This window comes from Myotis davidii, unplaced genomic scaffold, assembly GCF_000327345.1.
Source record: "Myotis davidii unplaced genomic scaffold, ASM32734v1 scaffold290, whole genome shotgun sequence".
Lineage (NCBI taxonomy): Eukaryota > Metazoa > Chordata > Mammalia > Chiroptera > Vespertilionidae > Myotis > Myotis davidii.
Genome location: NW_006285049.1, coordinates 1,218,917 through 1,242,480, shown reverse-complemented (window position 1 = coordinate 1,242,480; position 23,564 = coordinate 1,218,917). Strand labels below are relative to the sequence as shown.

Genomic DNA, 23,564 nt, shown 5'->3' with positions numbered 1-23,564 from the left:
CCTACATCCCACTCACCTGCCTGTCCTGGATGCTGGATAGAAAAAGAAAAGCAAAAAAATCTAATCTTTCTAAAATCATACACATTGTATATTTCTCCACCACTCAGTAAATTTAACTGACTCCCCTGGTCTTTTGAGGCAGTAACACAGTTAAGAGGTTCAGAGGGCCAGGGTTCAAACTCTAGCTCTGTTAGTTGTGTGATCTTGGGCAAGTTACTTAACCTCCATTCCTCATTTTCCTTTTCTATAATCAAAGATAATAATAATACCTATTTAATGACTTTGTTGAGATGATTAAATAATGAATGTACAGCACTCAGTACACAGATTGCAAATAGTAATTACTCAATAACTGCTATTACAATTTGAGGTCTTATGGTAGTACCCTCTCACTTCCCTCTACACCAGTGATGGCGAACCTTTTGAGCTGGGTGTGTCAGCATTTTGAAAAACCCTAACTTAACTCTGGTGCCGTGCCACATATAGAAATTTTTTGATATTTACAACCATAGTAAAACAAAGACTTATATTTTTGATATTTATTTTATGTATTTAAATGCCATTTAGTAAAGAAAATCAACCAAAAAAATGAGTTCGCGTGTCACTTCTGACACGCGTGTCATAGGTTCGCCATCGCTGCTCTACACAAAGTCTACTCCAACCTAACCACTCACTCATTCTCCAAATATCCCCCATTGGCTCTCCTGCCAATATGGTTCCTGTTCCCAAGTCTTTTTATCTATCTGGAGTGTTTTCTCTTGCACTACTTCTCTCCAAGTCCTAATCCTTAGGTCTCACCACAGCTACAAAGCCTTTGCTAATCAGGCTTCATGTATTCATCCCATTCCCTCACTCAAACATCAAAATGCTTGCTATATGCCAGGCACTGTTCCTCCCTTCTTAAAAGCTACAGTGCTTCTGCCAACACTACTAGCATGGTATTTAGTCAAAGATTTATGTCCCACCTCCCTTAACTATGAATTACCTTATGTCTGTAGTCTCAGTGCCCATTTGTTGGTGACAGTGACCACCCTTGAGTAACTAAACCAGTGCTCCCAGCTGAGGTTACCTGTATCTGGGAAGAAGCTGTTCGCCAGCTGCTGCTGCATCGCCAGCTGTTGGGGTTTCATGCACATGGAGGGTGGCATGGTACCCATGGGCTTCTGTGCCAGCACTGGTTGTGGACTCTGCTGGGACACCAAGCCTGCCTGCCCTCCATGCTGCCCACTTATCATATGCCCTTGGTTGGACACCATGGCCAGGGATGGGGCCAGGCGCTGCTGAAGGGCATGAGCTGGTGGCTGGGTGGGCATCAATGGTTGGGCCAAGCCTGGCTGTCGGGAACCTCCAAGTCCCAGGGCAAGCTGTTGTTGGGGCCCAGCCAAAGTGGAAGAAGAACCCTCATGTGGCAAAGACATGGCCTGGGCAGGGCCTGGTGTGGACAGTAGAGAATGCTGCTGTTGCTGCTGGGCCGGCTGTAGCTGTGCTGACAGCTGCTGTTTCTTCTGCAGCTCTTTCTTCTCATGCTCCAGCAGGTCTTCAATAAGCAGCGGTAACTCGCTAGCGACCAGGGAGCTCTCCATTTTGTCCAACTCATCCCCAGATGCTGCATGTCCACCAGGCAAGGTCAGGGCTCCACTCTCTAATTCAAACTTCTCCAGCAGAGAGGACCCTCCTGGGCCACTCAGTGGGTTAGGAGTCAGCAGGTGAGCTGGTGGTCCTCCTGTGGCTCCAGTGTGCCCACTGCTAGAAAAGGGTCCTGTGCCCATCCGTGTGTCCCGGCTGCCCATCACACTCTGTCCTGGCTTCAGTCCCAGGCCTAGGGAAGTGGTGGCAGGTGCTGGCTCTACCTTGGGGTTGGTAATGGTGAATTGGCAAGGGGAAGGGTGGCGTCCACCCTCCTCCACCTTGGGCTTCACCTCAGGGAGCACTGGTGCCAGACGGGGCTCAGAAGCATCAGCAGCAGGGGGAGGGCGTTCCTCAGGGCCCAGGGGTCCTGGCTCCACCCCCCGCAACAGGGCCTCCCGCTCAGCCTTTTCATTGGCTGACTCCACCAGCCTCAGGTGCTCATTGAAGATGTCCTTCTTGTCTCCAGTGTCCAACTCAGGGTCAGTATAGGCCAGTAGGTCAAACTCATCTCCATTGAGCAGGTCATCCAGGTGGGGATCGTTGGTCTCCAGGTTTTCCAGGGTGCCCAGCTCATCATCTCCCTTGGCCACATCTACACCCAAGCCCAAGTGAGCAAGTTCATCATCCTCCAGGGCCTTGTGGGCATCAAAGTCATCATCCAGCTCAGGGTCCTCACAGGGTAATTTCCCAGCTTCCAAGACCAGAGGAGGGGGGCGGCCAAGCTCAGTGCTCGATGGGGGCCGGCTGACCAGGTCCAAGCCAGGGGGCAGGGTGGGACCTTTGGTATTGGGCGCTGGATGGAGGCTATTGTTCAGTTCAGGGGCCAGCGGGGCTGAGGGTTTCTGTGGGGGAAGGCCTGATGCCGTTAGACCACGAAGCCCTTCAGGAGCCAATCGGTGGGAGTCCTCACTTACAGGGTAAAATCGGGGTCTCTGAGGGGGACCCTGACCAGGAAATGGAGGCCCCCCAGGTCCTAGTCCTTTTTGTACATTGTGCCGCAACTCAATGAACTGGGCAGGACCAGCTGGACCAGGCACTGGCTCGCCAGGGCCGGGCAGGCGAGTAGGAAGTCCTGCCAAGGGGGAACCTAAGTTTTGGCGGCCAAGTTCAGGCCCAGGAGTTGATGAAAAGCGAGTAGACATGGCAAGTCTCATGGAGTTTGCTGCTGTTGCTTGCTGCTGCTGCTGCCAGAGGTGTTGCTGCTGCTGCTGTAAGGGCAGGGACCCAGGATAGGGTGCTCGCTGATAGAAGGCTTGGGAGCCTCCCACCAGTTGCCTGGAAGAATATGCAGTAGTCAGTAAGATGAAGTAGACATTAAGATGAAGAAGAACTAGAACATGGGCCTAGAGCAGTAGGGAAGGGTAGAGTTAATGTGGCAAGGGGGAAGGAATAGGGGAGAAAAATGATACTGGAGAAGAATTAGAGAGACAGGTAAATCAGAGGCAGTACACAGAGGTGGTCAAGTCTGTTCCTTTGGTTTGCCCCCAGTAACCCTGGAGCCTCACCGGCTATTCACATCCATAGAGGAAGGGGTGGCTGGTGGAGGTGGCCGGGAGAGTCGGTCATCACTTGGGAAAGCCCCTGGCCCTAGGATGGGGCCACCCAGCTTGTTTGAGGGCAGCCCAAGGTTACTCTTATCCTAGGAGAGATAAGAGGTAGATGAAGGTGGGGCCACCTTCAGTAACCTGGGTCCACCACACCTTGCCACCCTACCTACCTGGGTTCCAGAAAAGGGGGTCTGGCCTCGACTCAGCTGCTCAAAGGCAGGGTTGCTGGGCTCAGTACCCCAGTTCCCTGGAGGCCCCACTGCTCCTGCAGCTGCTGCAGCTGTTTCCTTCTCCTGCCGCAGGGTATTGCGCTGGATCTGTTGCCGAATCAGCAGCTCTCGCAGTCGCTGGCGCTGTGCAGAGAACAGAGAAGGGTAAGTCTATCGTACTCTAACACAGGGCTGGCACAGGTACAGTGCAGGTATGAGGGAGTCAGCTCCACGATGTTAACTCACCTGCCGTTGCTTCTCTAGCTCTGTCTGGCTGAGGCTGGAGATGCCTGGGTCCTGGGTACCTGGAAGTTCAGGTGCTGCCAAAGAGCCGGCCATTCCAGCTCCTGGGTCTTCTCGTTTATCGACTGGAGAGGTGATGCCAGCCCGCTGTGAGGCTCCGTGGGGTGGGTAGGGGAGGGATCCATCGGGTACAGGTGGTGGTAGGACTGACTGTGGGCGTAGCGGGGACAGCCCATAGCCCTCTCCTGTGGACCCGCTGCTGGGTCCCAGAGGGCTACCCGATGGGTGGAAGTTCCCTGTGGCTACTGAGTAGTTTGTGCTTTGAGGCTTGCCCATAGTAGGGCCAGGCCCAAAATGGCTGTTGATCCCGTGGGGTGGAGGGAGACCAGGCTGAGGGACAGGGGGCTTTAGGGAAGAGGGCTCCCCGACTGCCTGAGGGAAAGTGAAACGCATGGGAGAGGGCGTGCCCACAAATGCACCCGTCCCAGGGGATCGGGCGAAATTTGGGGGCTGCCCACTTGGGACCTTGGCATGGAGCTCACCTGCTGGCCCTGAGGGCAGGGCTGCTGGGAATCCCCCAGCCCCCAGTGGAGTATGAGCTAGAGGCCCAGACTTAAAGGCAACTTCAGGGGGCTGGGGTCGGGGTGGCTTATGCAATGGGGCAAATGGGTCACGGGACTGAGGGCGAGAGGGTGGGCGGGAATAAGGGTCAGGGGACTGGAAGCGAGGGGTCACAGGAGAGGGACAGAAAGCCTCAGCAGACAGAGGACGGGGTGTCAATGGGGACTGGGAGCTGGACTGGGACTGGGGACTAGCAGGCACTCGGGAGAAAGGGTCAGAGGGGAGTGATCGAGGGGGTAGGGCACAGCAGCTCTCAGGGGCTGGGGGCTGGGGCCGAGGAGTCAATGGGGGCTGAGCATAAGGGTCAGGGTAGGGGCCAGGGCGAAAGATATCCGAGTGGCTGGGGGGAGAAGGGGCCAAAGCCTGGGCAGGGGATGGCTCCTGGGGCCTTAGGCCCAAGCCCGGGCTCTGGGGCTCTACCTGAGATGCCCGAGGGGTCAGGGGAGCTTTAAAGACATCAGGTGCCTTTAACTCCAGGCTGCCCAGGTGGGGGCCTGAGGAGGGTGAGTCAACAAAGCCCAGATTTGGAGGCCCATAGCTAGGAGAGGCTGCCCCAAGCTCTTCCTTCTTCACCTCCAGGGCTTTCCGAGACTCCCCAAAAGGCGGGGGTGACAGCAGGGGCTCGGAAGCCTTGCCACCCCCTACTCCTGGGCTCTCAGGCACAGCCAGGTTGTCCAATGAGGGGCAGCGGGGTTTGAGGAAGGGGTCAGGTGTGGAGGGCTGGTGTCGGGGGGTGCCAGGTGGGGTAGTGTGGAATTCCCCTGGCTGGCCAGTCCCAGGACGAGATGAGGTGCCCAGCGTCGGGGGCTGCACAGGAGCCCCAGTCGGACTAGGATAGGGAGGATAGGTAGATGGTGCCGTAGGGAAGCGGGGCTCCAGAGCGTAAGCAGGGGCCAGTCCAAAGGGGTCCTGCGAAGGCACTTGGGCGGGCACCTGGGGTGGGAGCTTGAGGAAGAGCTCACCCGGCGAGTCGGGGCCAGGCACCGTGCCCGCCGGCGGCTTCAGGAACCCATCCGCAGAGGTAGACAAGCCGGCGGGGGTAGTGGGGCTGCCAATGAAAATGGTGGGGGCCGCAGCAGGGGGCGGACTGCCCAGTGCCCCTGGCTGGGGGGGAATGCGGAGATGTAGGGCCGGTCGGTCAGTCTTACGGGCCATGTCGCCCACCTTGGTCTGCTTGTTGATCTGGCTCTCAGCCTGCTACGGAGGAGACCAGGCACAGAGCAGTCAGGCTGCTGTGGACAGGCCCTACATCCCCCTACCATCACAGAGGCCACCTGCTACAAGACATCAATGGTGCAGCCTGGTGGGGCCCCCACTCACCTTTTGCACCTTGTTGATGCGGTGAGCCGCCCGGTTATCTTTGGCCTTTTGCTAAAGGATGGAGGACACAGCCTTAGGCCTAGGGCTCAGCCTCATGCCCAGCCCCCATCCTCACATCACTCACATTCCCTACCCAAAAGCTGATCCCTTCTAGCCCAGATGCTTTAGGAGTGGGGAATGGAAAGAACTGAAATTTCCCCCAAATACCTCCCCCCGCTCAGTTCCCAGTCCTGCTGACTCAGGCTTCCTTCTGTCTCACCAGATAGGGGGCTTTGTCAGCAGCTGGAACTTTTCTCCAGAGCTTCATGATTTGTTTGCAACGGCTAGACCAGTCTGGAGGACAGAGGGATTGCATTAGGAAACTTGGCAGGTGACCCCTGCAACTGCCATGTTACCAGGTTGTTGTCTCCCTTGCCCTCGCCCCACAGGTACCTGGGTAATCTTGCTTGAGATTGGGAAAGTTAATGTTGGCATACAGCACAGGCGAGATAGTGGAGAGTTGGCCCAACTCCTCATCCTTCTCCCAGCGCTGAAGACTCCGCTGGTTATAGGAGAGCCCGTCGCCCTCACCTTCCGTGGTGGGGGTGGTGGGGGTGGAGGGCGTGGTGCCCCCTGAGCCTGTCCAGGGACTGTCTGGTTCACCTGGTTCTGGGCTAAAGAAGCCCCCGCGCTCCCTGGGGCGCAGGGGCAGAAAGTCACAGGGGGCAGGGTTGCCACACCCCAACCCAGACAAACTGCCCAGAGGCCCCAGGCCAAAACCCTGCCCCAACAGAGGAGGGCCACTAAGAAGGAGGTGGAGAGGAAAAGGGGGAAGTATTACTACAGCATCCAGGAGTCCAAGGTTCCCTCCCTTGGCATGAACCCAACTGGAGGGAAGGGACTATGGGGACGGCCCATGAAGATTAAGCATAGATACCAACCTAGAATCCAAGAATGGGGACTGGCAGAGGCCTGGATAGGAGTCCATTGGGCTGCTGGAGGGGAGATTGCCCAAAGGGAGTCCACCTACAAGAGGCACAGGATCAGAGAAAGGGAGCAAGTGGCCCATCCTGGGGGCAAGCTTGGTCGTACCTGCCCACTAGTCTTCAAACCACCCATATCACCTTGAAGAAAGGGCCTCTGCAGCGGTGTACGGCTGCCATCTAGGCCAGGGGTTCCACAACCCAGATGCTGCTCTCGTTCAGAACCCAGAACATCCTTGAAGAGCTGCTGCAGGTCCTTGGATTCTATCTTGGGCAGTTCTATAAGGGATTGAGGGAGGATGCTGCTGAGGGAGACTGGGGAGCTGAGGGGACACCACACATCTACAAATAGTCATGGCCGGGGCAGGTGCCCAGGACTCCCCACTGTATAGATGAGAGTCTCACAAGCAGAATCTTCTCCCACAGAGGACCCTTTATTCATGAACAGAGTGGGTCACAGCCTCACCTTCTGTAGGAATCCTGTCTAAGTCAGAGCTAAGCATCCCTTCTCCCGGGGTTCCTGGCTTCTCGGGGTCACTGGGCACTGGGGATGCCTTTACACCCCCATCCTCAGGTCCTGCAATGAGCAGGAGAAACCCATCAGCCAAGGCCAGTATGGAGGTACCACACTGACCACAGAAGGCATGGAAAAGTTTGACAGAGGCAAAACCAAGCTAGGATGAAGTCCTCCCAGCAGGCCTCACCTGGTGTATCAGCCTTGCCCTCAGCACCACGGGATTCTTCATCGGCAACCTCTGTACCATCATCTCCTATAAGCAATAGTCGCCATTCCAATCAGAGATGTCCCACATCTGACATCCAGAATGGGTCTCCAGTTCCACAGGCCAGGGCCCTTGGCCTACCCTCAATTCCTGGAGACCAGCCCATCCCCCACCAAGCTCTCTTCCCAGCTCCTAAGCACAGAGGAAAGTTGGGTCCCTTCAGACCTCTTTACCACCACATGACTGACCTTTCTGTAAGGTGGGGAGCTCCTTCCTATCTGAGCCTCCATCCCCCTTGGCTTTTGGGGTTCCTAGTGCAAAGCTTGGCCGGCCCACCCCAACTGCAAAAAGGGCCTTCCGGCTCAGGTCCAACAGCTCCTTCCCAAAGAAGGCCTCCTGTGGGAAGAGGTAGGGAGAAATAGGCTTCTTCATGTTCTGCAGGGAGAATTCCCTGCACCCTTCAGAGCCTAAGGCCCACCTGCAGGTAAGCAGGAAACATGTCCTCTAGTTTGCTCTTCTTGCGCCCTCGCCGCTGCTGCTTCTTCTTCTCTTCTGCATCTGCTGGGCTCTGTTCCACAGGGCCCTCAGCAGGCAGGTCAGCAGGCATCACTGGGGACAGAATGGGAAGTGTCAACTTCTCTAGGGACACTGAGCCTGCTGCTCCCAAGTTGGCCCGAGGATGCTTTCTGCCTACTCTCTCCCCCAAAACCAACTGGACCCACCACCCTCTCAGCCCTTTGAGTGAGCCCTCCTCCGGGCCTCCCTGGCAGTGCCCTATAGGTCCTGTGATCCCCACCTTCTCCCAGGCCCCACTGGAGCCCTCACCCGTCTCACCCTCGTCGGGCTGCCCATCCCCACTCAACACCTCCGCCTGTGCAGCAGGCCCCTTTTTCACACGTGTGTGGGATTTCCGCTGTCGCACCATGAAACCACCAATGCCTATGAGGAGGCAGAGCTGAAGTTGAGAAGCCACTAGGGACCGGGTGAGCCACCCCTCCCCACCCCATTCCCCATCCCAGGGCCTCACCAGGCCGATAGGGTTTGCGTTTGCGTTTTTTACTCTCCTCAGTCTCCTCCTTGCCAGGCTCTACGTCAGGGCTGATGGGGCCCTCCAGTTTAATTTCACACTCCATGTGCTCCACACCACCTGCGTTATTTAAACAGAGGAGATGGAGGCAGAGCAGAGGCGTGGGCCCTTTAACTCTGTCATCCTGCCACCCAAGAACAGAGAGCTGAGTGCCTTGCCAGAGCCATTGGATAAGACCAACAGGCCTGAGGATGACCAGAAATGACAACGCTGCTCCCTCCCAACATCCAACTCTCACAGGCATGCTCCCGCTACTTTGGCAGATTCCCCAGCCTTACCTTCACCCTTGAGCAGCTCTTCAGTGTCTAGGTCCCCATCCTTCTTGTCATCAGGGCCAAGGGCATCTGAGGGCTCAGAACCTTCCAGCCCAGCCTCGCCTGGGAGGCCAAGCCGTCCTCGCCGCTGGCGCCGCTTGTGTAGGGGTGACATGGTAAGGTTACGCAGCACAGCCATGCCAGTTTCTGTCAGCCACACACCCTCAAAGCGAAAGTACTGGGGCTCTGCACAAAAGGGAAGAGCATGTGACCCCAGGGAAACCAGAACTCCAAGTTTCAGCCTAAGTCCCCCCAAAAAAAGCAGTGAGAGAGAGACAGACCAGCCCCTGGGGGCTGAAGGGTGGAGAGGACTGGTCACCACTGGGTGCTAGCTAAGGTTCTAATTCTCCATCAGTGACCTAGGAGGACTCAGGCTGCTACTGCAGAAGCCCTGACTTTGCTCATGTTTAACCCTAGGTTCACCAAATATATTCTCTAGCTGTCTGGGGCTGGAAGTGCTCCTACTCGCTGAATGCCAGCACACAGGGGCCCAGATGCCAGGAGCAACACCTACATCATGATGGAGATGGCCCCAGCCGCTTCAGTGAGGAAACAGCAATGTCCTGTGCTCTCTGGAGGTGACACTCTGGTAGTACAGAGGCCATGTTTCCTGGTGGAAGGAACTCTGCCTGGGAAACTAGAGGCCTTGGTTGTAGTCATAACTTTGTCAATAACCTAGTGGGTTGACCTTGGGCAGGCTACTCAGTCTCTCTGGGTCTTAGTTTCCCCCTCTTAAAATGAGATAAAGTTAGAGGGGTGAAGCTGGACTAGACAGTGTCTAAGTTCTCCTTGGCTTCGGCACTCAGAATTTCACCTGGCTCTTTCACCTTCATAGGTACCAACTCTGGAGGCGCAACAGGTGCTGTGGAGAGAAGGACAAACCAAGGCAGTTTGAGACCCTGTCCCAAAGCAAGGCACCCCAGTCCTGACTCCTCCTCTCCTTCCCTAGCATCTGGTACTCACCAGCAGGCTTAATTACATAAGGCTGGCAGGAGACACAGTCAAAGCCCTCATCGGCTGCCTGCTCCACATCATCCTCTGTGAAGAGGCTCTCGCAGCCAGCATGCATCCACCTGGAAGAAAGAAGACATGAGGAGATGAACCCAGACAATGCAAAGCTGAGGATAGGGAAGAGGGAGCCAAACCAGGGGAAAGGAGCACCCTCACCGTTCACAATGGCGGCACTGGATCAGAAGGTCCTCTTCCACATATGGGGCATGACAGATAGGGCAGGTCACCAGGCTGGCACAGGGCCCACAGTGTGTGTAACTGTTCTGCCATTCACAGTGGAAGCCAGGGGAGGCGGCTCCACACTGCATACAAGACACACACCTAGTGGGAGCAGAAAGACCCTCAGCACCTAAGATACCCAAGGCAGCCAGCGGTGCCCCTCACTGAAAACCATGTGTCCCAGCCTGGTCTTCTAAACCCAACCTGTCATGTGTTCACCATCACATCTACTCTGACATATCAGGCCCAGGCCCCTCTGAAGATCCTGGGTCTCCTTACCACTTGCACTTCCAGCCGCCCTTGGGCACGGTGAGCAGTGGGGGGTCCAGGCAGTAGGTGTGGTAGCTAATGTCACAGTCATCACAGAGCAGCAGGCGTGAGGGGTCTGAGGCCTGGCCGCACACCTCACACACGATGCACTCCACACAACGCCAGCCTTTTAATAGCATCACCTTGGTGATCTGGTACAGAAGATGACATTTCTCAGGGCATGATGGAGAGGAGAGGGCAGACTTCTTAGGGGGGATGGGACTTATATGGGTTGGGCTGGAGGACCCCAATGCCCAGGCCAGACCTCCATTTGAGCAGATAAAGGCTATGCAGAGCACCCTCACCTCAAAAATATATAGTGACTCTATACTTAGGCTCCCAGAACCTCTCCTGGCCACTGCCTCATTATGCATGGACTGGCAACCTTTTCCTAGCCAAGTCCCCAACAAGATTATGGATAGGATTACATTGTATTTCCTCCAATTTCTCTTGAACATTTAAAAACCTGCTACTAATGCAAGTTAAGGAATGTTAGCAGTGGACAAGTTCTAAATGAATATCAAACTAAGTGAACAACAAGCTAATCATGCTTGAGTCAAAAACACTGCTTTCTCTTTGTGGACATTTGCCTATGATTTTCATTTTACATTTTATCTCCAGACTATATCATGCTTTCTACTAGTAAAGTTCTCATAGTTTCTATAATGGACTGAATCATACCAGCAATTCATGGTCTACCACCAAAAAACTATAAAGACCACTACCAATTCCAAAGTATTTCCCCCCAAGATGAGTCTGATAATCACTGGTGACTGAAGAATGACTTTCACTATCCAAGGCCACTTTAAGTAGTGTGGGGGCCTGGGATAAGAAATAAGTGACCCCATTCCCCTAACCAGGCCTCTTGGGCTCTGAACTTACCTTGCTGTTGACACAGTATGGGTGATAGCACTGCGAACACTGGGAACAGGCAAGGAGGTGGCCCTCTGCCCCCCGGCCAAAGCTGCCACATACTACACACATGTCCTGGGGAAATACACAGAAATACAATGTCCAACTAGGTAGGTCTCCTTTTCCCACTCAGTCCTGGCAACTAACTACAACTCTAATCTGAGGGAAGGAGTCAGGGAACCAAAAGCCCAACCCCTGGCCTCAGGACACGGTGAGCCATCATGGGGCCCTGTTCCTTCTTAGCTTGCTGTGTTGCCTAGCTGGTGTGGCTCGGCAGTCGAGTGTCAACCCAGGAACCAAGTAGTCACTGGTTCAATTCCCAGTCAGGGCATATACCTAGGTTGTGGGTTGGATCCCTGGAGGCAACCAATTGATCAATGTTTCTCTCTCACATCTCTCTCTCTAAAAATCAATAAACTTATTTTTTTAAAAAATAGCCTGATATGGTAAAAGTAAGAAACAAAAGAAGATGGGTAAAGATTGGTGAGGCTGAGAGAGTAACATATGTGCCAGTATTCTATCAGCTTTGTGGGATTATTCAGGTGAGAACATACATAAGCTCCCTTCAACAGGGCAGAAATCATTTCTGCCTTTTCACTGCTATATCCCTAGCTCCTAGTTCAGTGCCAACCTCAGAGGTGACACTCAAGAGAAATCTGATGGATAGACAAAAAAATGAACAATGTGATTCCAATTCACTATTTTCTGATTAGCTGGTAGAGAAGTAGGTCTTTGGTTTTCTGCATCTGGTCTCCCACCTAAACACATACACCCAATGTGAGTCTGCCAGTCACATATGATACCTGCATTAGGACAAACTTGTCTGTATTGGAGAAGAGAACCACAGTATTTTGCATGGTGTCGTCATCATCATCTTCTTCCTCCTTGCTGGGAGAGCTATCGATATCAGCAACCTTATAGGCAGAGAGTTGTGGAATGTGAGGCAGCTAAATCTGCGCGAACTAAGCTGCTTTCCTCTTTGGTACTGGGGGAAGGAGGTATGAACCCCTGGCTAAATGAAGGCCAGAAGTGAGGCTAAGAAGCAGAAGAACACCCCAGCTCCCAAACTGGGCCTCAGCCCAACAGCAGAGATTTCAGAGAAGCCTGGGGGCCAAGTGGACAGAAGGAGTAGACAGAGCAGGCAGGCAGGTGAGCGTGCGGGGGACGGACAGGAGTAAAGGATGTTTAATCTGGAAAGAGCCAGCTGACGCATGTTTGGGGGATGGGAAGCCTCTCCTTACTACCAGAGTCTCAATGGAAGAAGTGGTTGATTTTAGCCGGGCCCGTCCTCTCCCACGTCCTCCATGTGCTCCTCCACGTGGCCGGCGTCTTCCTGGGAAACTACTGCTGCGACCCTGAGTGAAGGAAGTGGATAATAACAGGGAGAAGTTGAGGACTAGTGTGTTGGGTCCACAGGTTTAGAAGGAAGAGAAGAAACTAATGAACAGAGCATAACAGGTAATAAAGGCCAGGAGTCCCAGCAGGGCAAGGGAAAAGCTGACTCTCAGACAGCAACAAGCAGGCAGCTCTTCTCCCAAGCAAAAGTGGCCAAGTGGTACAATGATAAAAATACTGGTGTTGAAGGCCCGAGTTTCTAGTTGATTCTATTACTGAGTAACCATGAAGCTGGGAAAGTCAATTCCCACTCTATGTATTCATATTCTCCTTAATAAAGTAAGAGTGGACTAAAGGAGCCCTGACAGTCTAGAATTCAGTAAGCCAGGTGGGAAGGTATCAGTGACACCGGATTGTACCTCTGACGTTATCAGCATGAAGCTGACCACATCCAGTGACTGGAGAGCCCCTTACCTGTTTTATGCGGGAACGAGCTGGGGAGCTGCGCCGCTTCCCCTTGTCCCCTTCAGCTTTGCCTCCACCGACAGCTGCCCCAGTGTCACACAATAGCGAGTCATCAGTCTCTGGCAGAGAGTCAGTACAGAGCCGAAGGGAGCCTTCATCTCGAGCTGGACTAACATCTGTAGATACCCCCAACTCCATAGACAAGGAGCCGCCCCCCTCGGGGTCAGGAGAGCCCAGCAGGGGCTCTGAGCCAGGAAAACTGGCACTGGCATCGCCCTGGCTCAGATTGGAGATCTCATTAACGATGTCGGATTTGATGAGAACAGGTGGGATAGGGGCCACTGGTGCACGTGGCTCCTCTTGCTCTTCACAGGGTGAGCCCTGCCCTGTCTGCTTGCACTCTGGGCCATAGACCTCCATAGGGGTCACAGGGGCCAGCTCCTCGGGGTCCAGGAGCACAGGGGAACCCTTAAGTTCACTAGCCAAACTGCCAGGGGTCTGTCCAGCCTCTGGCTGGGAATCAGGAGTGTCAGTCCCATCCAGAGGGGCTGTGTCTTCCCCCAGGCCAGAGAAGTCTTCCAGGGCTGGGGCAGGACTGGGTGCAGGGCAGGAAAGGTTCCCCATGGGGGAGGGGAGAGGACTAGTAGGGCTAGGCTCCAAGGCTGGGCACTCAGGGTCTGGGGCTTTCTCAACCTCCATCTCAGGCGGCTCGGCCTCATGTGACACCTCCATTGACTTCTCTACAGGACTCAGTGGGGAGGGAATGGACAGTGGCAGAGCAGGAGGAGAGCACTGTGAAGGAGGGGAGTTCTGGGGAGGTAGGGAATGCTGGAGGAGTGGAGAACACCGAGGGGGAAGGGGCTCCATCAGGATGGGAGAGGCCAGTCCCATTGGGGAGCCTGGAGATGGGGGAAGGATCATAGGGGGTACAGGCTCGGGGTCAGTGCAGTTAGCTTCCGGTGGAGGGCTAATGGGTGTCTCTAGGATGGGGGCAGCTAATGGTGACTCAGGGTCACTGTCCCCTTTGGCACCAAAGGGGTACTCTAACTCCCCCAAAGGAGAGAGGGCTGGTGGGGCTACAGCTGTGATAATGGGTGAGAGCGGAGGAGGAAGTGGATCTGGAAGGAAAGAGAAAAAGGGAGGCTCTTAGATTAGATGTGCCATAAAGAATCAAGACTGTCCCAGAGAAAGAGGGTACTAACATCCCCTTACCTGGTGGCATCAGCTGAGGTGACAAGGATGGCTCCCTAGTTGGAGACAACGGTAGCTCCTCAGGCAGAGGGGACAGAGGTGGTTCCCCAGGCTCAGACAGAGCCGGCTCTCCAAGCACGGGGGATAAGGGTGGCTCCCCAGGTGGGAGGAACAAGGGCAATTCCTCAGGTGCAGAGCATAGGCTTGGCTCCCCAAGGGGCTCTTCAGGTCGAGGGGACAGGCATGGTTCCTTAGGGTGGGAAGACAGGTGTAGCTCCTCAGGCTGGGGGGACGGGTGTGGCGCCTCAGGCCGGGAGGACAGGCGCAGCTCCTCAGGCACAGGAGATAGCTGTCGCTCCTCAGGCATGGGGGATGGGTGTGGTTCCTCAGGCTGGGGGGACAGGCGTGCTTCCTCTGGCTGCGGGGACAGATGTGGTTCTTCCGGCTGGGGGGACAGGTGCAGCTCCTCAGGCTGGCGGGGCAGAAGCAGTTCCTTGGCTGCAGCGGACAGGCATGGCTCCTCAGGCCGAGGGGACAGGTGCGGCACCTCAGGGCGAGGGGACGGGCGCAGCTCCTCAGGCCGAGGGGACAGGCGCGGCTCCTCACGCCGGGGGGACAGACACGGCTCCTCACGCCGGGGGGACAGACGCAGCTCCTCAGGCTTGGGGGACAGACACGGCTCCTTAGGCCCGGGGGACAGGTGCGGTTCCTCAGGCCGGGGGGACAGGCGCGGCTCCTCAGGCTTGGGGGACAGGCGTGGCTCCTCAGGCTTGGGGGACAGACGCGGCTCCTCAGGCCGGGGGGACAGGCGTCGCTCCTCAGTTGTGGGGGATAGGTGCGATTCCTCAAGTGGGGGGCAGAATTGCAGCTCCTCAGGCAATGGCGACAGGGGCGACTCCTCCAGTGGTAGGGACACGAGCAAGTCCTCTGGTGGCGGGGACGCAGGGGAGTCTTCAGGTGGTGGGGATGTGGGTGAATCCTCAGGTGGTGGGGATACACGTGAAGCCTCGGGTGGAGGGGATGTGGGAGACTCCTCAGGCGGTGGGGACAGGGGAGACTCCTCAGGCGGGGGGGACAGGCGCGACACCTCAGGCAGGAGGGATAGGCGTGATACCTCAGGTGGGGGGGACATGGGTGAGTCTTCAGGTGGTGGGGACATGGGTGAATCCTCAGGTGGTGGGGAAAGGCGTGAAGCCTCAGGTGGTGGGGAGAGGGGAGACTCCTCTGGTGGGGGGGACAGGGGTGATTCTTCAAATGGTGGGAACATACGCGATGCCTCAGGCGGTGGAGACATGGGTGACTCCTCAGGTGGTGGAGACAGGCGAGATGCCTCAGGTGGTGGGGAAGTGGGTAATTCCTCGGGTGGTGGGGACAGGGGAGACTCCTCAAATGGTGGGTTCAGGGGTGATGCTTCAGGTGGTGGGGACAGGGGTGTCTCAAGTGGAGGAGATGGGGGTGACTCCTCTGGTGGAGAAAAGGGTGACTCTTCCAGTGGAGAAAAAGGTGATGATTCGGGTGGGGGAGACAGAGGAGACTCCTCAGGCGGTGGAGAGAGGGGTGATTCCTCAGGCGGTGGGGACAGACGAGATGCCTCAGGCGGCGGGGATGTGGGTGATTCCTCAGGTGGTGGGGACAGGGGCGACTCCTCAGGTGGGGGCAGCAGTGGCATCTCCTCATTTAGGGGGGCCTCCAACTGTGGCTCAAGTTGGGCCCCTGCTCTCCCTGTAGATATAACATACTGTGCTCCTATCTAGCTCAACTCCACTCCACAGAAAGTAGAGTCTAAGGCAGAGCAGAAACTGTCCCTTACCACAGAACAGAAGGGGACTTTCATGGACCCTCAAACCCTACTCACCTAGTGGTTTGGCTTCACATTGCAGAGGCCCCGGTTCCTTCGGTTGCATAGAGGTCACGTGCCCACCCTTTGGCTGCCCTTGGCATGCAACGTACAGAGCATCAGGCTCACCAGTGGGGGTATCGCCAGGCTCTGGGGGTGAGAATCTGCAGAGGGTACAGGGGAGTAGGCATTGTGGCTCTCATCAGCTATCAACTCCTAGAGAGTGTACTGGGGTAAGGCATGAATGCCATGGGTTGTACTGCCCATCTTAGGGCTCCCTCTGCCAATCTCAGCATTTCCGATCCCGCAGCCCAATCTCTTTCAGTCCACACTACTTACCTGCTACAGACAGCAGAACGCTGCTCAGCAACAGAACTGATAGGCTGTCCTCCCTGGGTTTTGTGACAGCGATAACAGAGTGAGTAGTTCTCGAACCACTCAGAGTTGGGATTCAGCTCTGCTGAGCCTGCCCCACAGGACCGGCATACCCGGCACGCCTAGAGAAAGGAGAAAGCAAAACAGGCATCAGTGAGACAGCAGAGACTAGAGGGGAGCATGGGCCTTGTCACAACAGAGAAACTCTGAATGTTATTGGAGGCAGAATTAGAAGAGTAAGGCAGGATCAAGGACCCTCACCTTGCACTTCCAAGAGTGAGCAGGCAGTTCTTCCATAGGTGGTTTTAGGCAGAAGGTATGGTATCCTTTGTCACACGTCTCACAGACCAACATCTTAGAGTCATTCCCAGGTTTCCTGCAGAGACAGGGCACATAACAGGGTCCCTCCCTGCCCTTGTTTTTAACCCTAAACTGTGCTTTGCCTAAGGCTTTCCTCCTGCCTTCCCATTCTTACCTGCAGGCTTGGCACACTTTGCATTCAGGGCACTGCCAGCCAGCACGCTTGCGGGCAGTCAGAGCAGTGTCCAGGCAGGCCCCATGATAGTGATGCCCACAACTGGTACAGAAGAACAGGTCACACAATTCCCCTGGTCCCTCACATACTGCACAACGAGCCTCCTCTGCAGTCAAAAGGGACAGAGAACACAGGTCAGATATGGATTCCTTGCAGGTCTCAGAACAGTGCTGTCTACATAACAGGCATTCCATGGACCAGAATGAACAAATACACAGTTACTAAGTGTCTGCCTAATATATGCTAGGCATTGTTCTAGGCATTGCAGACATCATAGTAAATAAGACAGGCAAAGCCCCTGCACTCTCAAAGTTCACACCTATTTTAATGAGGCAGACTGACAGTATAAAATTACCATCGTTGACAGTGCTCTGCAAAGTACAAACCCCAGGCACTCTTGACCCCTCACTGCCTGATGTACAAGGAGCAGGACTTCTCACCCAGATGTGCGGCACCCTCACTGTGCTCCGGGCATAGCAGCTGCAGTGTTTTCATGGATAAGAAGGAACCGCTGGCAGTGGCACAGGGGAAGTGGTAAAGCCGTGGGCATCCAGGTGAGCGACAAGGGATGGAGGCACCGAGCCTGGTGCAGTGGGAGCAGCGCTGCCAGGGTGGAAACAAAGCCTCAGTGCCAGTCAGCTCACTCCAGAGCAATATATCAGGCACTAGCTCTGGCCCACTATGTCCACTGCCCTTCTAATTCTACCCTGACTCTCAGAAGCCCAATAACCCTGTCCACCCTGCCCTTTACCTCTGCAATCCCCTGGCCCCAGCCCCACCTGTGAGATCCCTGAGAAGATGGCCTTGTCCACACCACATAGCTCTGGGCCCCCCTTCCCCCATACACCGGCCGACCACACGGCACACCAATGGTGAGCCCAGCAGGACCCTGTATAAGTAGAAAAAGGCAAACAGAAAGGAATGAATTAACAAAAAGGTGATCGCTGGCTTTGGACCACCCAGCCCTACCTTCTTTCCTGCCCAGGTCAGTTACTTACCTCCAGGTTCTCCTAGGTGGGCAGGTGTCAGGCCCTCAGGGAAACCAATCTGGGATAGGTCCTCACTGGGCAGTGCTGCCTCATTGTGCTCTGAGTTCCCCCCAGGAGACACCACTGGACACCGGGGCCAGTCAAATGGCAACTCAAAGCGCCGTAGCTCCCGCTGCCCATGCAGACTGGGCTCCCCGCAGTTACAGAGAGCGCAACGTCGCAGTGGACCCCCACTGTGGACACACAAGCATCAGCACCATGCCAGGCCCCTGCCCACAGTCATCCCCCCAAACCCCCCGACAACCCCATGATTTAACACGCCTGTGCTTCCCAAACACTCATTTTCCTAAATATTCCTCTTGAACTACCCAGAATCTCAAATCAAATCCTTTTGCACCCTTATGTCCTCATTTCCCCAAACTATTTACCTGCAGTCCTGAGGTGGTTCCTGAGGCCTGAGACCCCCAGAAGTGGGCACAGATACCTCCACCACATGTGGGTTGGGAAGGTCTGCCTCAGTGGCACCTGACTCCTCAGAGGCTGCATGTCCATCAGCTGAATGAACAAACAGAGAAGCATACATCAGCCATCATCCACTATTTAAATACTAGTCTAGTCACCAGACCTATGAGATTATCTAAAACCGTTGGTAGATCACACTGAGGGCATTTTGACTTTTGTCCCAAAGAACAAAGTCCTTCAATTACCCATCTATTAGACAGACTTAGCTCCTGTCCTTGTGCCAGGACTAGAAATTTAAGGTTGTCTGGGATTAGCAGAAAGCTGTCAGTAAACCCAAAATTTGCCCTACTCACCTGCCGGTTCTGAATCTTTATCCTCACCAGGCGGCTTCTGGCTATCCATCCCTCTCTCCGACTGGGCAGGGCCCTCTCGGGGAGACCTGTCAAAGCCAAAAAAGATATCTGTATGCCCAGAAAGTCTCTCCACTAAACACTTTCCCCAGAATCCTAGGAGGAATGCAGCTAATGGTATCTAGACCTTACATAAATCAGAACAAAGCCATACCTACAATTCCTGCACTAATGACAAAAAAGTTCTGCCTAACCTTTATCCCACTGCCTACTTCCTCCCCAGATAAACACTGACCCTCTTCTCCAACTCTGGATTCTCAGAGGATCCCCTCCCTTTTCCCACTTCCTAACTCCTACGAGTTCCCAGGGCAATAGCATCCAACTAGAAGCACATCCAGTCTACAGCTACAGTAGCGTCCTTTGCCTCACATCTGAGTTCTGGGCTTCTGGTGGGCCCTATCCCTATCCTTTTCCCTGAGGCCTCAAGTCAGCTACCATCCTAGAGGTCTGTCAGTGCCAACCAATGGGTAAGCATAACCCAAGAAGTCTGAGTACAGCTGCAACCCCTCTCCCAGAGACAGAGTCTGGGGTCTTACAGGCTATAGAACACGTTATTGAAACTAAAGCCCAGGTATGGATAGATCTCCCCAACTTCCACGAGTTCCAACCAGGACACCCCAATCACAACATAAGAAACTCCCCAATTTCTACCCACTGCCTAACCAAATCCAGCTCAGGCCTGGCCCCTCAGCAACTGAACTCAAGATCTCACCCAGCCTGAAGTCCTCAGGTTGTTGCCCTTAGCAACGCCAACTGCCCTTCTTCCTAAGATATCCCTAGTAGTTAACAGAAGTGGGCCTTAAGAGTCACTGAGCATGTGTAGCCAGGCCTGAAGCTAGGCATGCTGGGAGTTGTAGTCTCAGGAAGCACACTGCCACTTGGAGGAGTTCTAAACAGGACAGGACACAGCCCAGCAGAGTAGCTTCCTTCCTCTTCTGTCAACCAGGGTTTCCACACGCACTATGGGGGTGTGGAGTAACGGTCCCCTCTTCTAAAATATGCCTGCCTATATCAGAGCCAAATGAAACAAACATTAAAGTTATACATAAGAAGATTGAGACCCACATCTTTGGGCATATTTTCCTAAACCTCAGAGAGAACTAAACACAGCCCAAAAAAGAAAGAAGAATAAGAAAAATTACAGAGTAAGGTAGAAAAAAGGGTTCCTACAGAAGGAAGAAAGGGATAGGTGCCAGCAGCTATTAGTGGTATCGAAGGTAAGGGCTTAAGCAGAGAAAAAAAAGTATAGTATTCCCAGGGAAGGAGGAGGTGGGGAGAATCCCTAAAACAGAACTTTAAATAAAATTTGAGCCGAAACCGGTTTGGCTCAGTGGATAGAGTGTCAGCCTGCGGACTGAAGGGTCCCGGGTTCGATTCTGGTCAGGGGCATGTACCTGGGTTGCGGGCACATCCCCAGTGGGGAGTGTGCAGGAGGCAGCTGATCGTTGTTTCTCTCTCATTGATGTTTCTAACTCTCTATCCCTCTCCCTTCCTCTCTGTAAAAAATCAATAAAATATATTTTAAAAAATTTTTTTGAGAAGTTTATCTCTCGCCTTTTCCACTCCTTTTGTTTAACCAGAGGGGTCACATACAAACCTTAGCAAGGACAAGCCCCTCTTCTCAAACCAACTACCAAATAACCTTGTCAGACACTTGGGGTTGAGTGACTGGGGCAGATGAGACAGGGGAAACCCTCAAAGGTGCCCAGGATCAATAAATCAATTACTTTAAGAACCACAATATTAGTCTTCATTCCCTGAACTCACACTCCACTTCCAGAGATTAATAAGGAGCCTCTGTGACATGTCACAGGAAAGGAAATTTTATTTTATTCCCCCCAAACTATCAGAGGCTACTAGATTAGAAAAGTGAAGTATCACTTGATGCCTGTTCCCTCCATTCCCAAACCATCTCTTTCCAAAACCTACCATACAACCACACCTGAAAGGAAAGCAAGGTGGTTATCTGGCAGGCCCAAGAAAAGCTGCTCTGGAACTTCAAGGGGCCCTTAGAAGCCACCTATGAGAAGCAGGGGCTGGATGGAGGTCAGGGCACCAGCCAGGCTCCTCTTCCTGTTCAGACATTCAAGGCTTGACCACACCCAGAAAGCTTCAAAATTTCCTAAATATGTGAATTTTACTGTATGCCCCCAAAGATCTTCCACCTGCTCTGCTCTTAAAGTTAAGTCACAAATAAAAAGCAACAGTGATAATACAGTGGGTGGGAGGAAGACTGCCTCACACAAGGCCAGAGGGACAAATTCCTCTGCCCTCCCCTGAGCACAGCCCTCTCAGCTTGAGGAGGTATGGAAACCACCTGCATCCAGCCTTGGGAGACAGAGTACCAATATCCTCCAAAGCCACAGCCTCACTCATGGAGCCACGGAAGATGAGAGATCACAAAGTGAAGAAGAGAATGTCCTCCAAGCTGCATTATATCTAGGGGTAACTCCGAGAAGCCTGAGCCCCATTTCCCTACCCCTGCAGTCTAGCACCTGCATTCCAATGCTGAGTCCCAGCTGACAGGCCCCTGAACAGATCTAAACAAATAAATACCACAGGTTCCCTGTCCCATCATTCACAGCCAGAAACCACACACACATATATACATCAAGGGTTTTTTCACTAGTTCTAAAATGAGCTAATGCCTGGCTAGGCTTCATCTGGGTAACTAGAGAGCCCCAGAAGTACAGATCTAGGGAGTAAAACTGTGCTGGCTCCCCTTAGTCCTAGGCCTAAGAAGCCCAAAACAGCAAGGAAGAAGACAGGGTGGCACACTTTCCTCTCTGCCTCTATCCCAGACCAATAGCTTTAACTCCATTTTCCCAGCCAAGGGGGAAATGGAGGCTTGGAGGGGTGAAAGGCTGAAGCAGGCTCTTGAGTGAACAACTTCTGTAGGACTCAGGACTTCCTGGTTCCCAACCTGAGAATCAAACCACACCTCTCCCCACTCTCATTTTGGGTTGACCCTCTAGGAAGAATCCAAATGGCAACACTAGTCCTGTAGACCCTCTAGACCAGCAGTTGCCAACCTTTCGGACCACCAGTGATCCGCGGACCACCGGTTGACGACTGCTGCTCAAGAGAGTCCCTGGGTAAACCTGAGGTAATCCACAGCTAACAGGGAGAGGCCCCTCCTAAGGAAGTTCACTGAGGACAGACAACAGGAGGGGTCCTCCATAGGAGGCAGGGGCAGAGAGCACGGGTGACAGCTAACCTCACTCTACCACCCCTGTGCCACCTACCACCTTGGGGTTAATATCCAGAAATCTTTCAAGGGCAAAATCCCTATTTTCTCCTTCCCAAGACCAGACTCAAAGAGATCTAGCCCATGTATGTATGTTTCAGGGGGTGGAGTGAAGGAGTAAAACACACCAGCCAAATCCCGGCTGGGCAGCATGACAGCTGCGAGAGGGGCTGTCCCAGCCCAGGGCCCAGAGGCATGAGGCTCATGCTGCACTCTTCCTACACTCACATGTATACCCCTTCTCCTCAGTACCTTCGGACAGGTTTGGAAACACTAGCTTCTGCAGAAAGAAACTCTGCAGATCATTTCTCCTCCAAAGAGATACAGTAAGGATTGGGACAGGAGCAGAGGGCCAGTTAACATTCTATGATCAAAAAGGGTTGGAGAGGTTGGGATGGGCCTGCAGGATTGGCCAAGGACTTAGGAGCAACCAGCTCACCACACCAGGTCCTGAGAAAACGGCGACAAAAGCCATTTTTTGCAGCCCACATTCACGGGGAGCAAATCTCAACTGCCTCCTCCATAATCCCCTAGAGATTATGTCCATCCTGCGAGGAGGGGAGACAAACCAGGCTAAGACAGCACTAGGCCTCGCTGCGGTCACTGTGCCAGGCAGGGGGAGTTTAAAGTTGCCCAGCAAGGCCAGACTGCCCCCTGCCCCACCTCCTTCTTGCACCAGCCACCCCCTTCATCACACTAGTCAGTTTCCACACGCTGTCCCCTGTCCACAGTAAAAGAAGGCCTGGGGAAGGACCCAGGATTCCTTGAGTCTCCCAGAGGACTGCTGAGGACCCCGGTGGGCAAGAACAACCTTAAAGTCCAACCTGGCAGTAAGTCTGACCTGGCAGTGGCACCCTCCTCACCCCACCCCCAAGTTATTCTGTTCCCAAGGCCCACAAGGAACCCCGAGGGAGCAGCAGGAGTCAATGAGAATTGGTGCTGGCATCGGGGGCCTGGGTCTTACTTGAGTAGAGCTCCCCCAACACAAAAATAAACAGGCAGAGAGGCGATCTGGCCGGGTTTCCAAAACTCCCGTGGTTCCCCGAACCCCGAGTCTTTAACGAGGCACACCCCAAGACACCAGGCCTCAGTTCTGCCCCAGCCACTGGCTCAGGTTCCCTTGACAGACCCTGCCAACAGAGCCCTCCTCAGCCCTGGCACCCCTTTCTCCAACCTAAAGGCCAGCTCCGGCCAAGACAGTCCATCTGGCGGTGCCCCGAGTCCAACCCTTTCTGGGCCTTGGCCGGACGGACTTCACTCACCTCTTCACAGGGCGATCCAGGAATCCTCATCCGAGAACATGGCCAGAGCCCGGGCCGCTCCCCGACCTCCAACCGCCAGAGCGATCACAGCCGCCCCCCGCACGGGGGGGCTGAGGGTGGCCAAGAACGGTAAATCCAGGTCGGAGTGGCCACCCTCCCCTCCAAAAAAAAAGCAAAGAGCCAAAGACGGGTTCTGCGCTTCAGGTTCCAGCAGTTTAGGTTTCCATGGACAGCCCGAGGGCGGCGAATCCCGAGCGGACACAAAGAGAGCACCGGTGGCTTTGATCTCGGGAGCCCAGGCTCCGCATCCGCGTCGTCGGGCGGCCTCTTAGTCCTCGGGCCAGCGCCCCG

At 54.4% G+C, this 23,564-nt stretch overlaps 1 protein-coding gene across 1 annotated transcript in view; it reads right to left on the bottom strand.

Moving 5' to 3' along the window:
- KMT2D (lysine (K)-specific methyltransferase 2D) overlaps window positions 1-23,558 on the bottom strand; it is a 37,191-nt gene extending 13,633 nt beyond the window's left edge. The window contains 35 exon segments of the mRNA XM_006755467.2: window positions 1,070-2,904; window positions 3,135-3,268; window positions 3,347-3,529; window positions 3,632-5,446; window positions 5,570-5,620; window positions 5,829-5,902; window positions 6,002-6,243; window positions 6,490-6,574; window positions 6,673-6,810; window positions 6,998-7,108; window positions 7,236-7,301; window positions 7,502-7,649; window positions 7,732-7,862; window positions 8,088-8,192; window positions 8,281-8,400; window positions 8,619-8,840; window positions 9,469-9,516; window positions 9,618-9,727; window positions 9,822-9,986; window positions 10,164-10,345; window positions 11,076-11,180; window positions 11,909-12,019; window positions 12,347-12,460; window positions 12,915-14,023; window positions 14,118-15,818; window positions 15,952-16,097; window positions 16,273-16,430; window positions 16,570-16,684; window positions 16,784-16,949; window positions 17,284-17,446; window positions 17,623-17,732; window positions 17,842-18,065; window positions 18,261-18,387; window positions 18,648-18,733; window positions 23,214-23,558. Coding sequence (XP_006755530.1) covers window positions 1,070-2,904; window positions 3,135-3,268; window positions 3,347-3,529; window positions 3,632-5,446; window positions 5,570-5,620; window positions 5,829-5,902; window positions 6,002-6,243; window positions 6,490-6,574; window positions 6,673-6,810; window positions 6,998-7,108; window positions 7,236-7,301; window positions 7,502-7,649; window positions 7,732-7,862; window positions 8,088-8,192; window positions 8,281-8,400; window positions 8,619-8,840; window positions 9,469-9,516; window positions 9,618-9,727; window positions 9,822-9,986; window positions 10,164-10,345; window positions 11,076-11,180; window positions 11,909-12,019; window positions 12,347-12,460; window positions 12,915-14,023; window positions 14,118-15,818; window positions 15,952-16,097; window positions 16,273-16,430; window positions 16,570-16,684; window positions 16,784-16,949; window positions 17,284-17,446; window positions 17,623-17,732; window positions 17,842-18,065; window positions 18,261-18,387; window positions 18,648-18,696 — 10,363 coding nt within the window. The 5' untranslated portion in view covers window positions 18,697-18,733; window positions 23,214-23,558.
- Window positions 23,559-23,564: the final 6 nt, after the last annotated feature.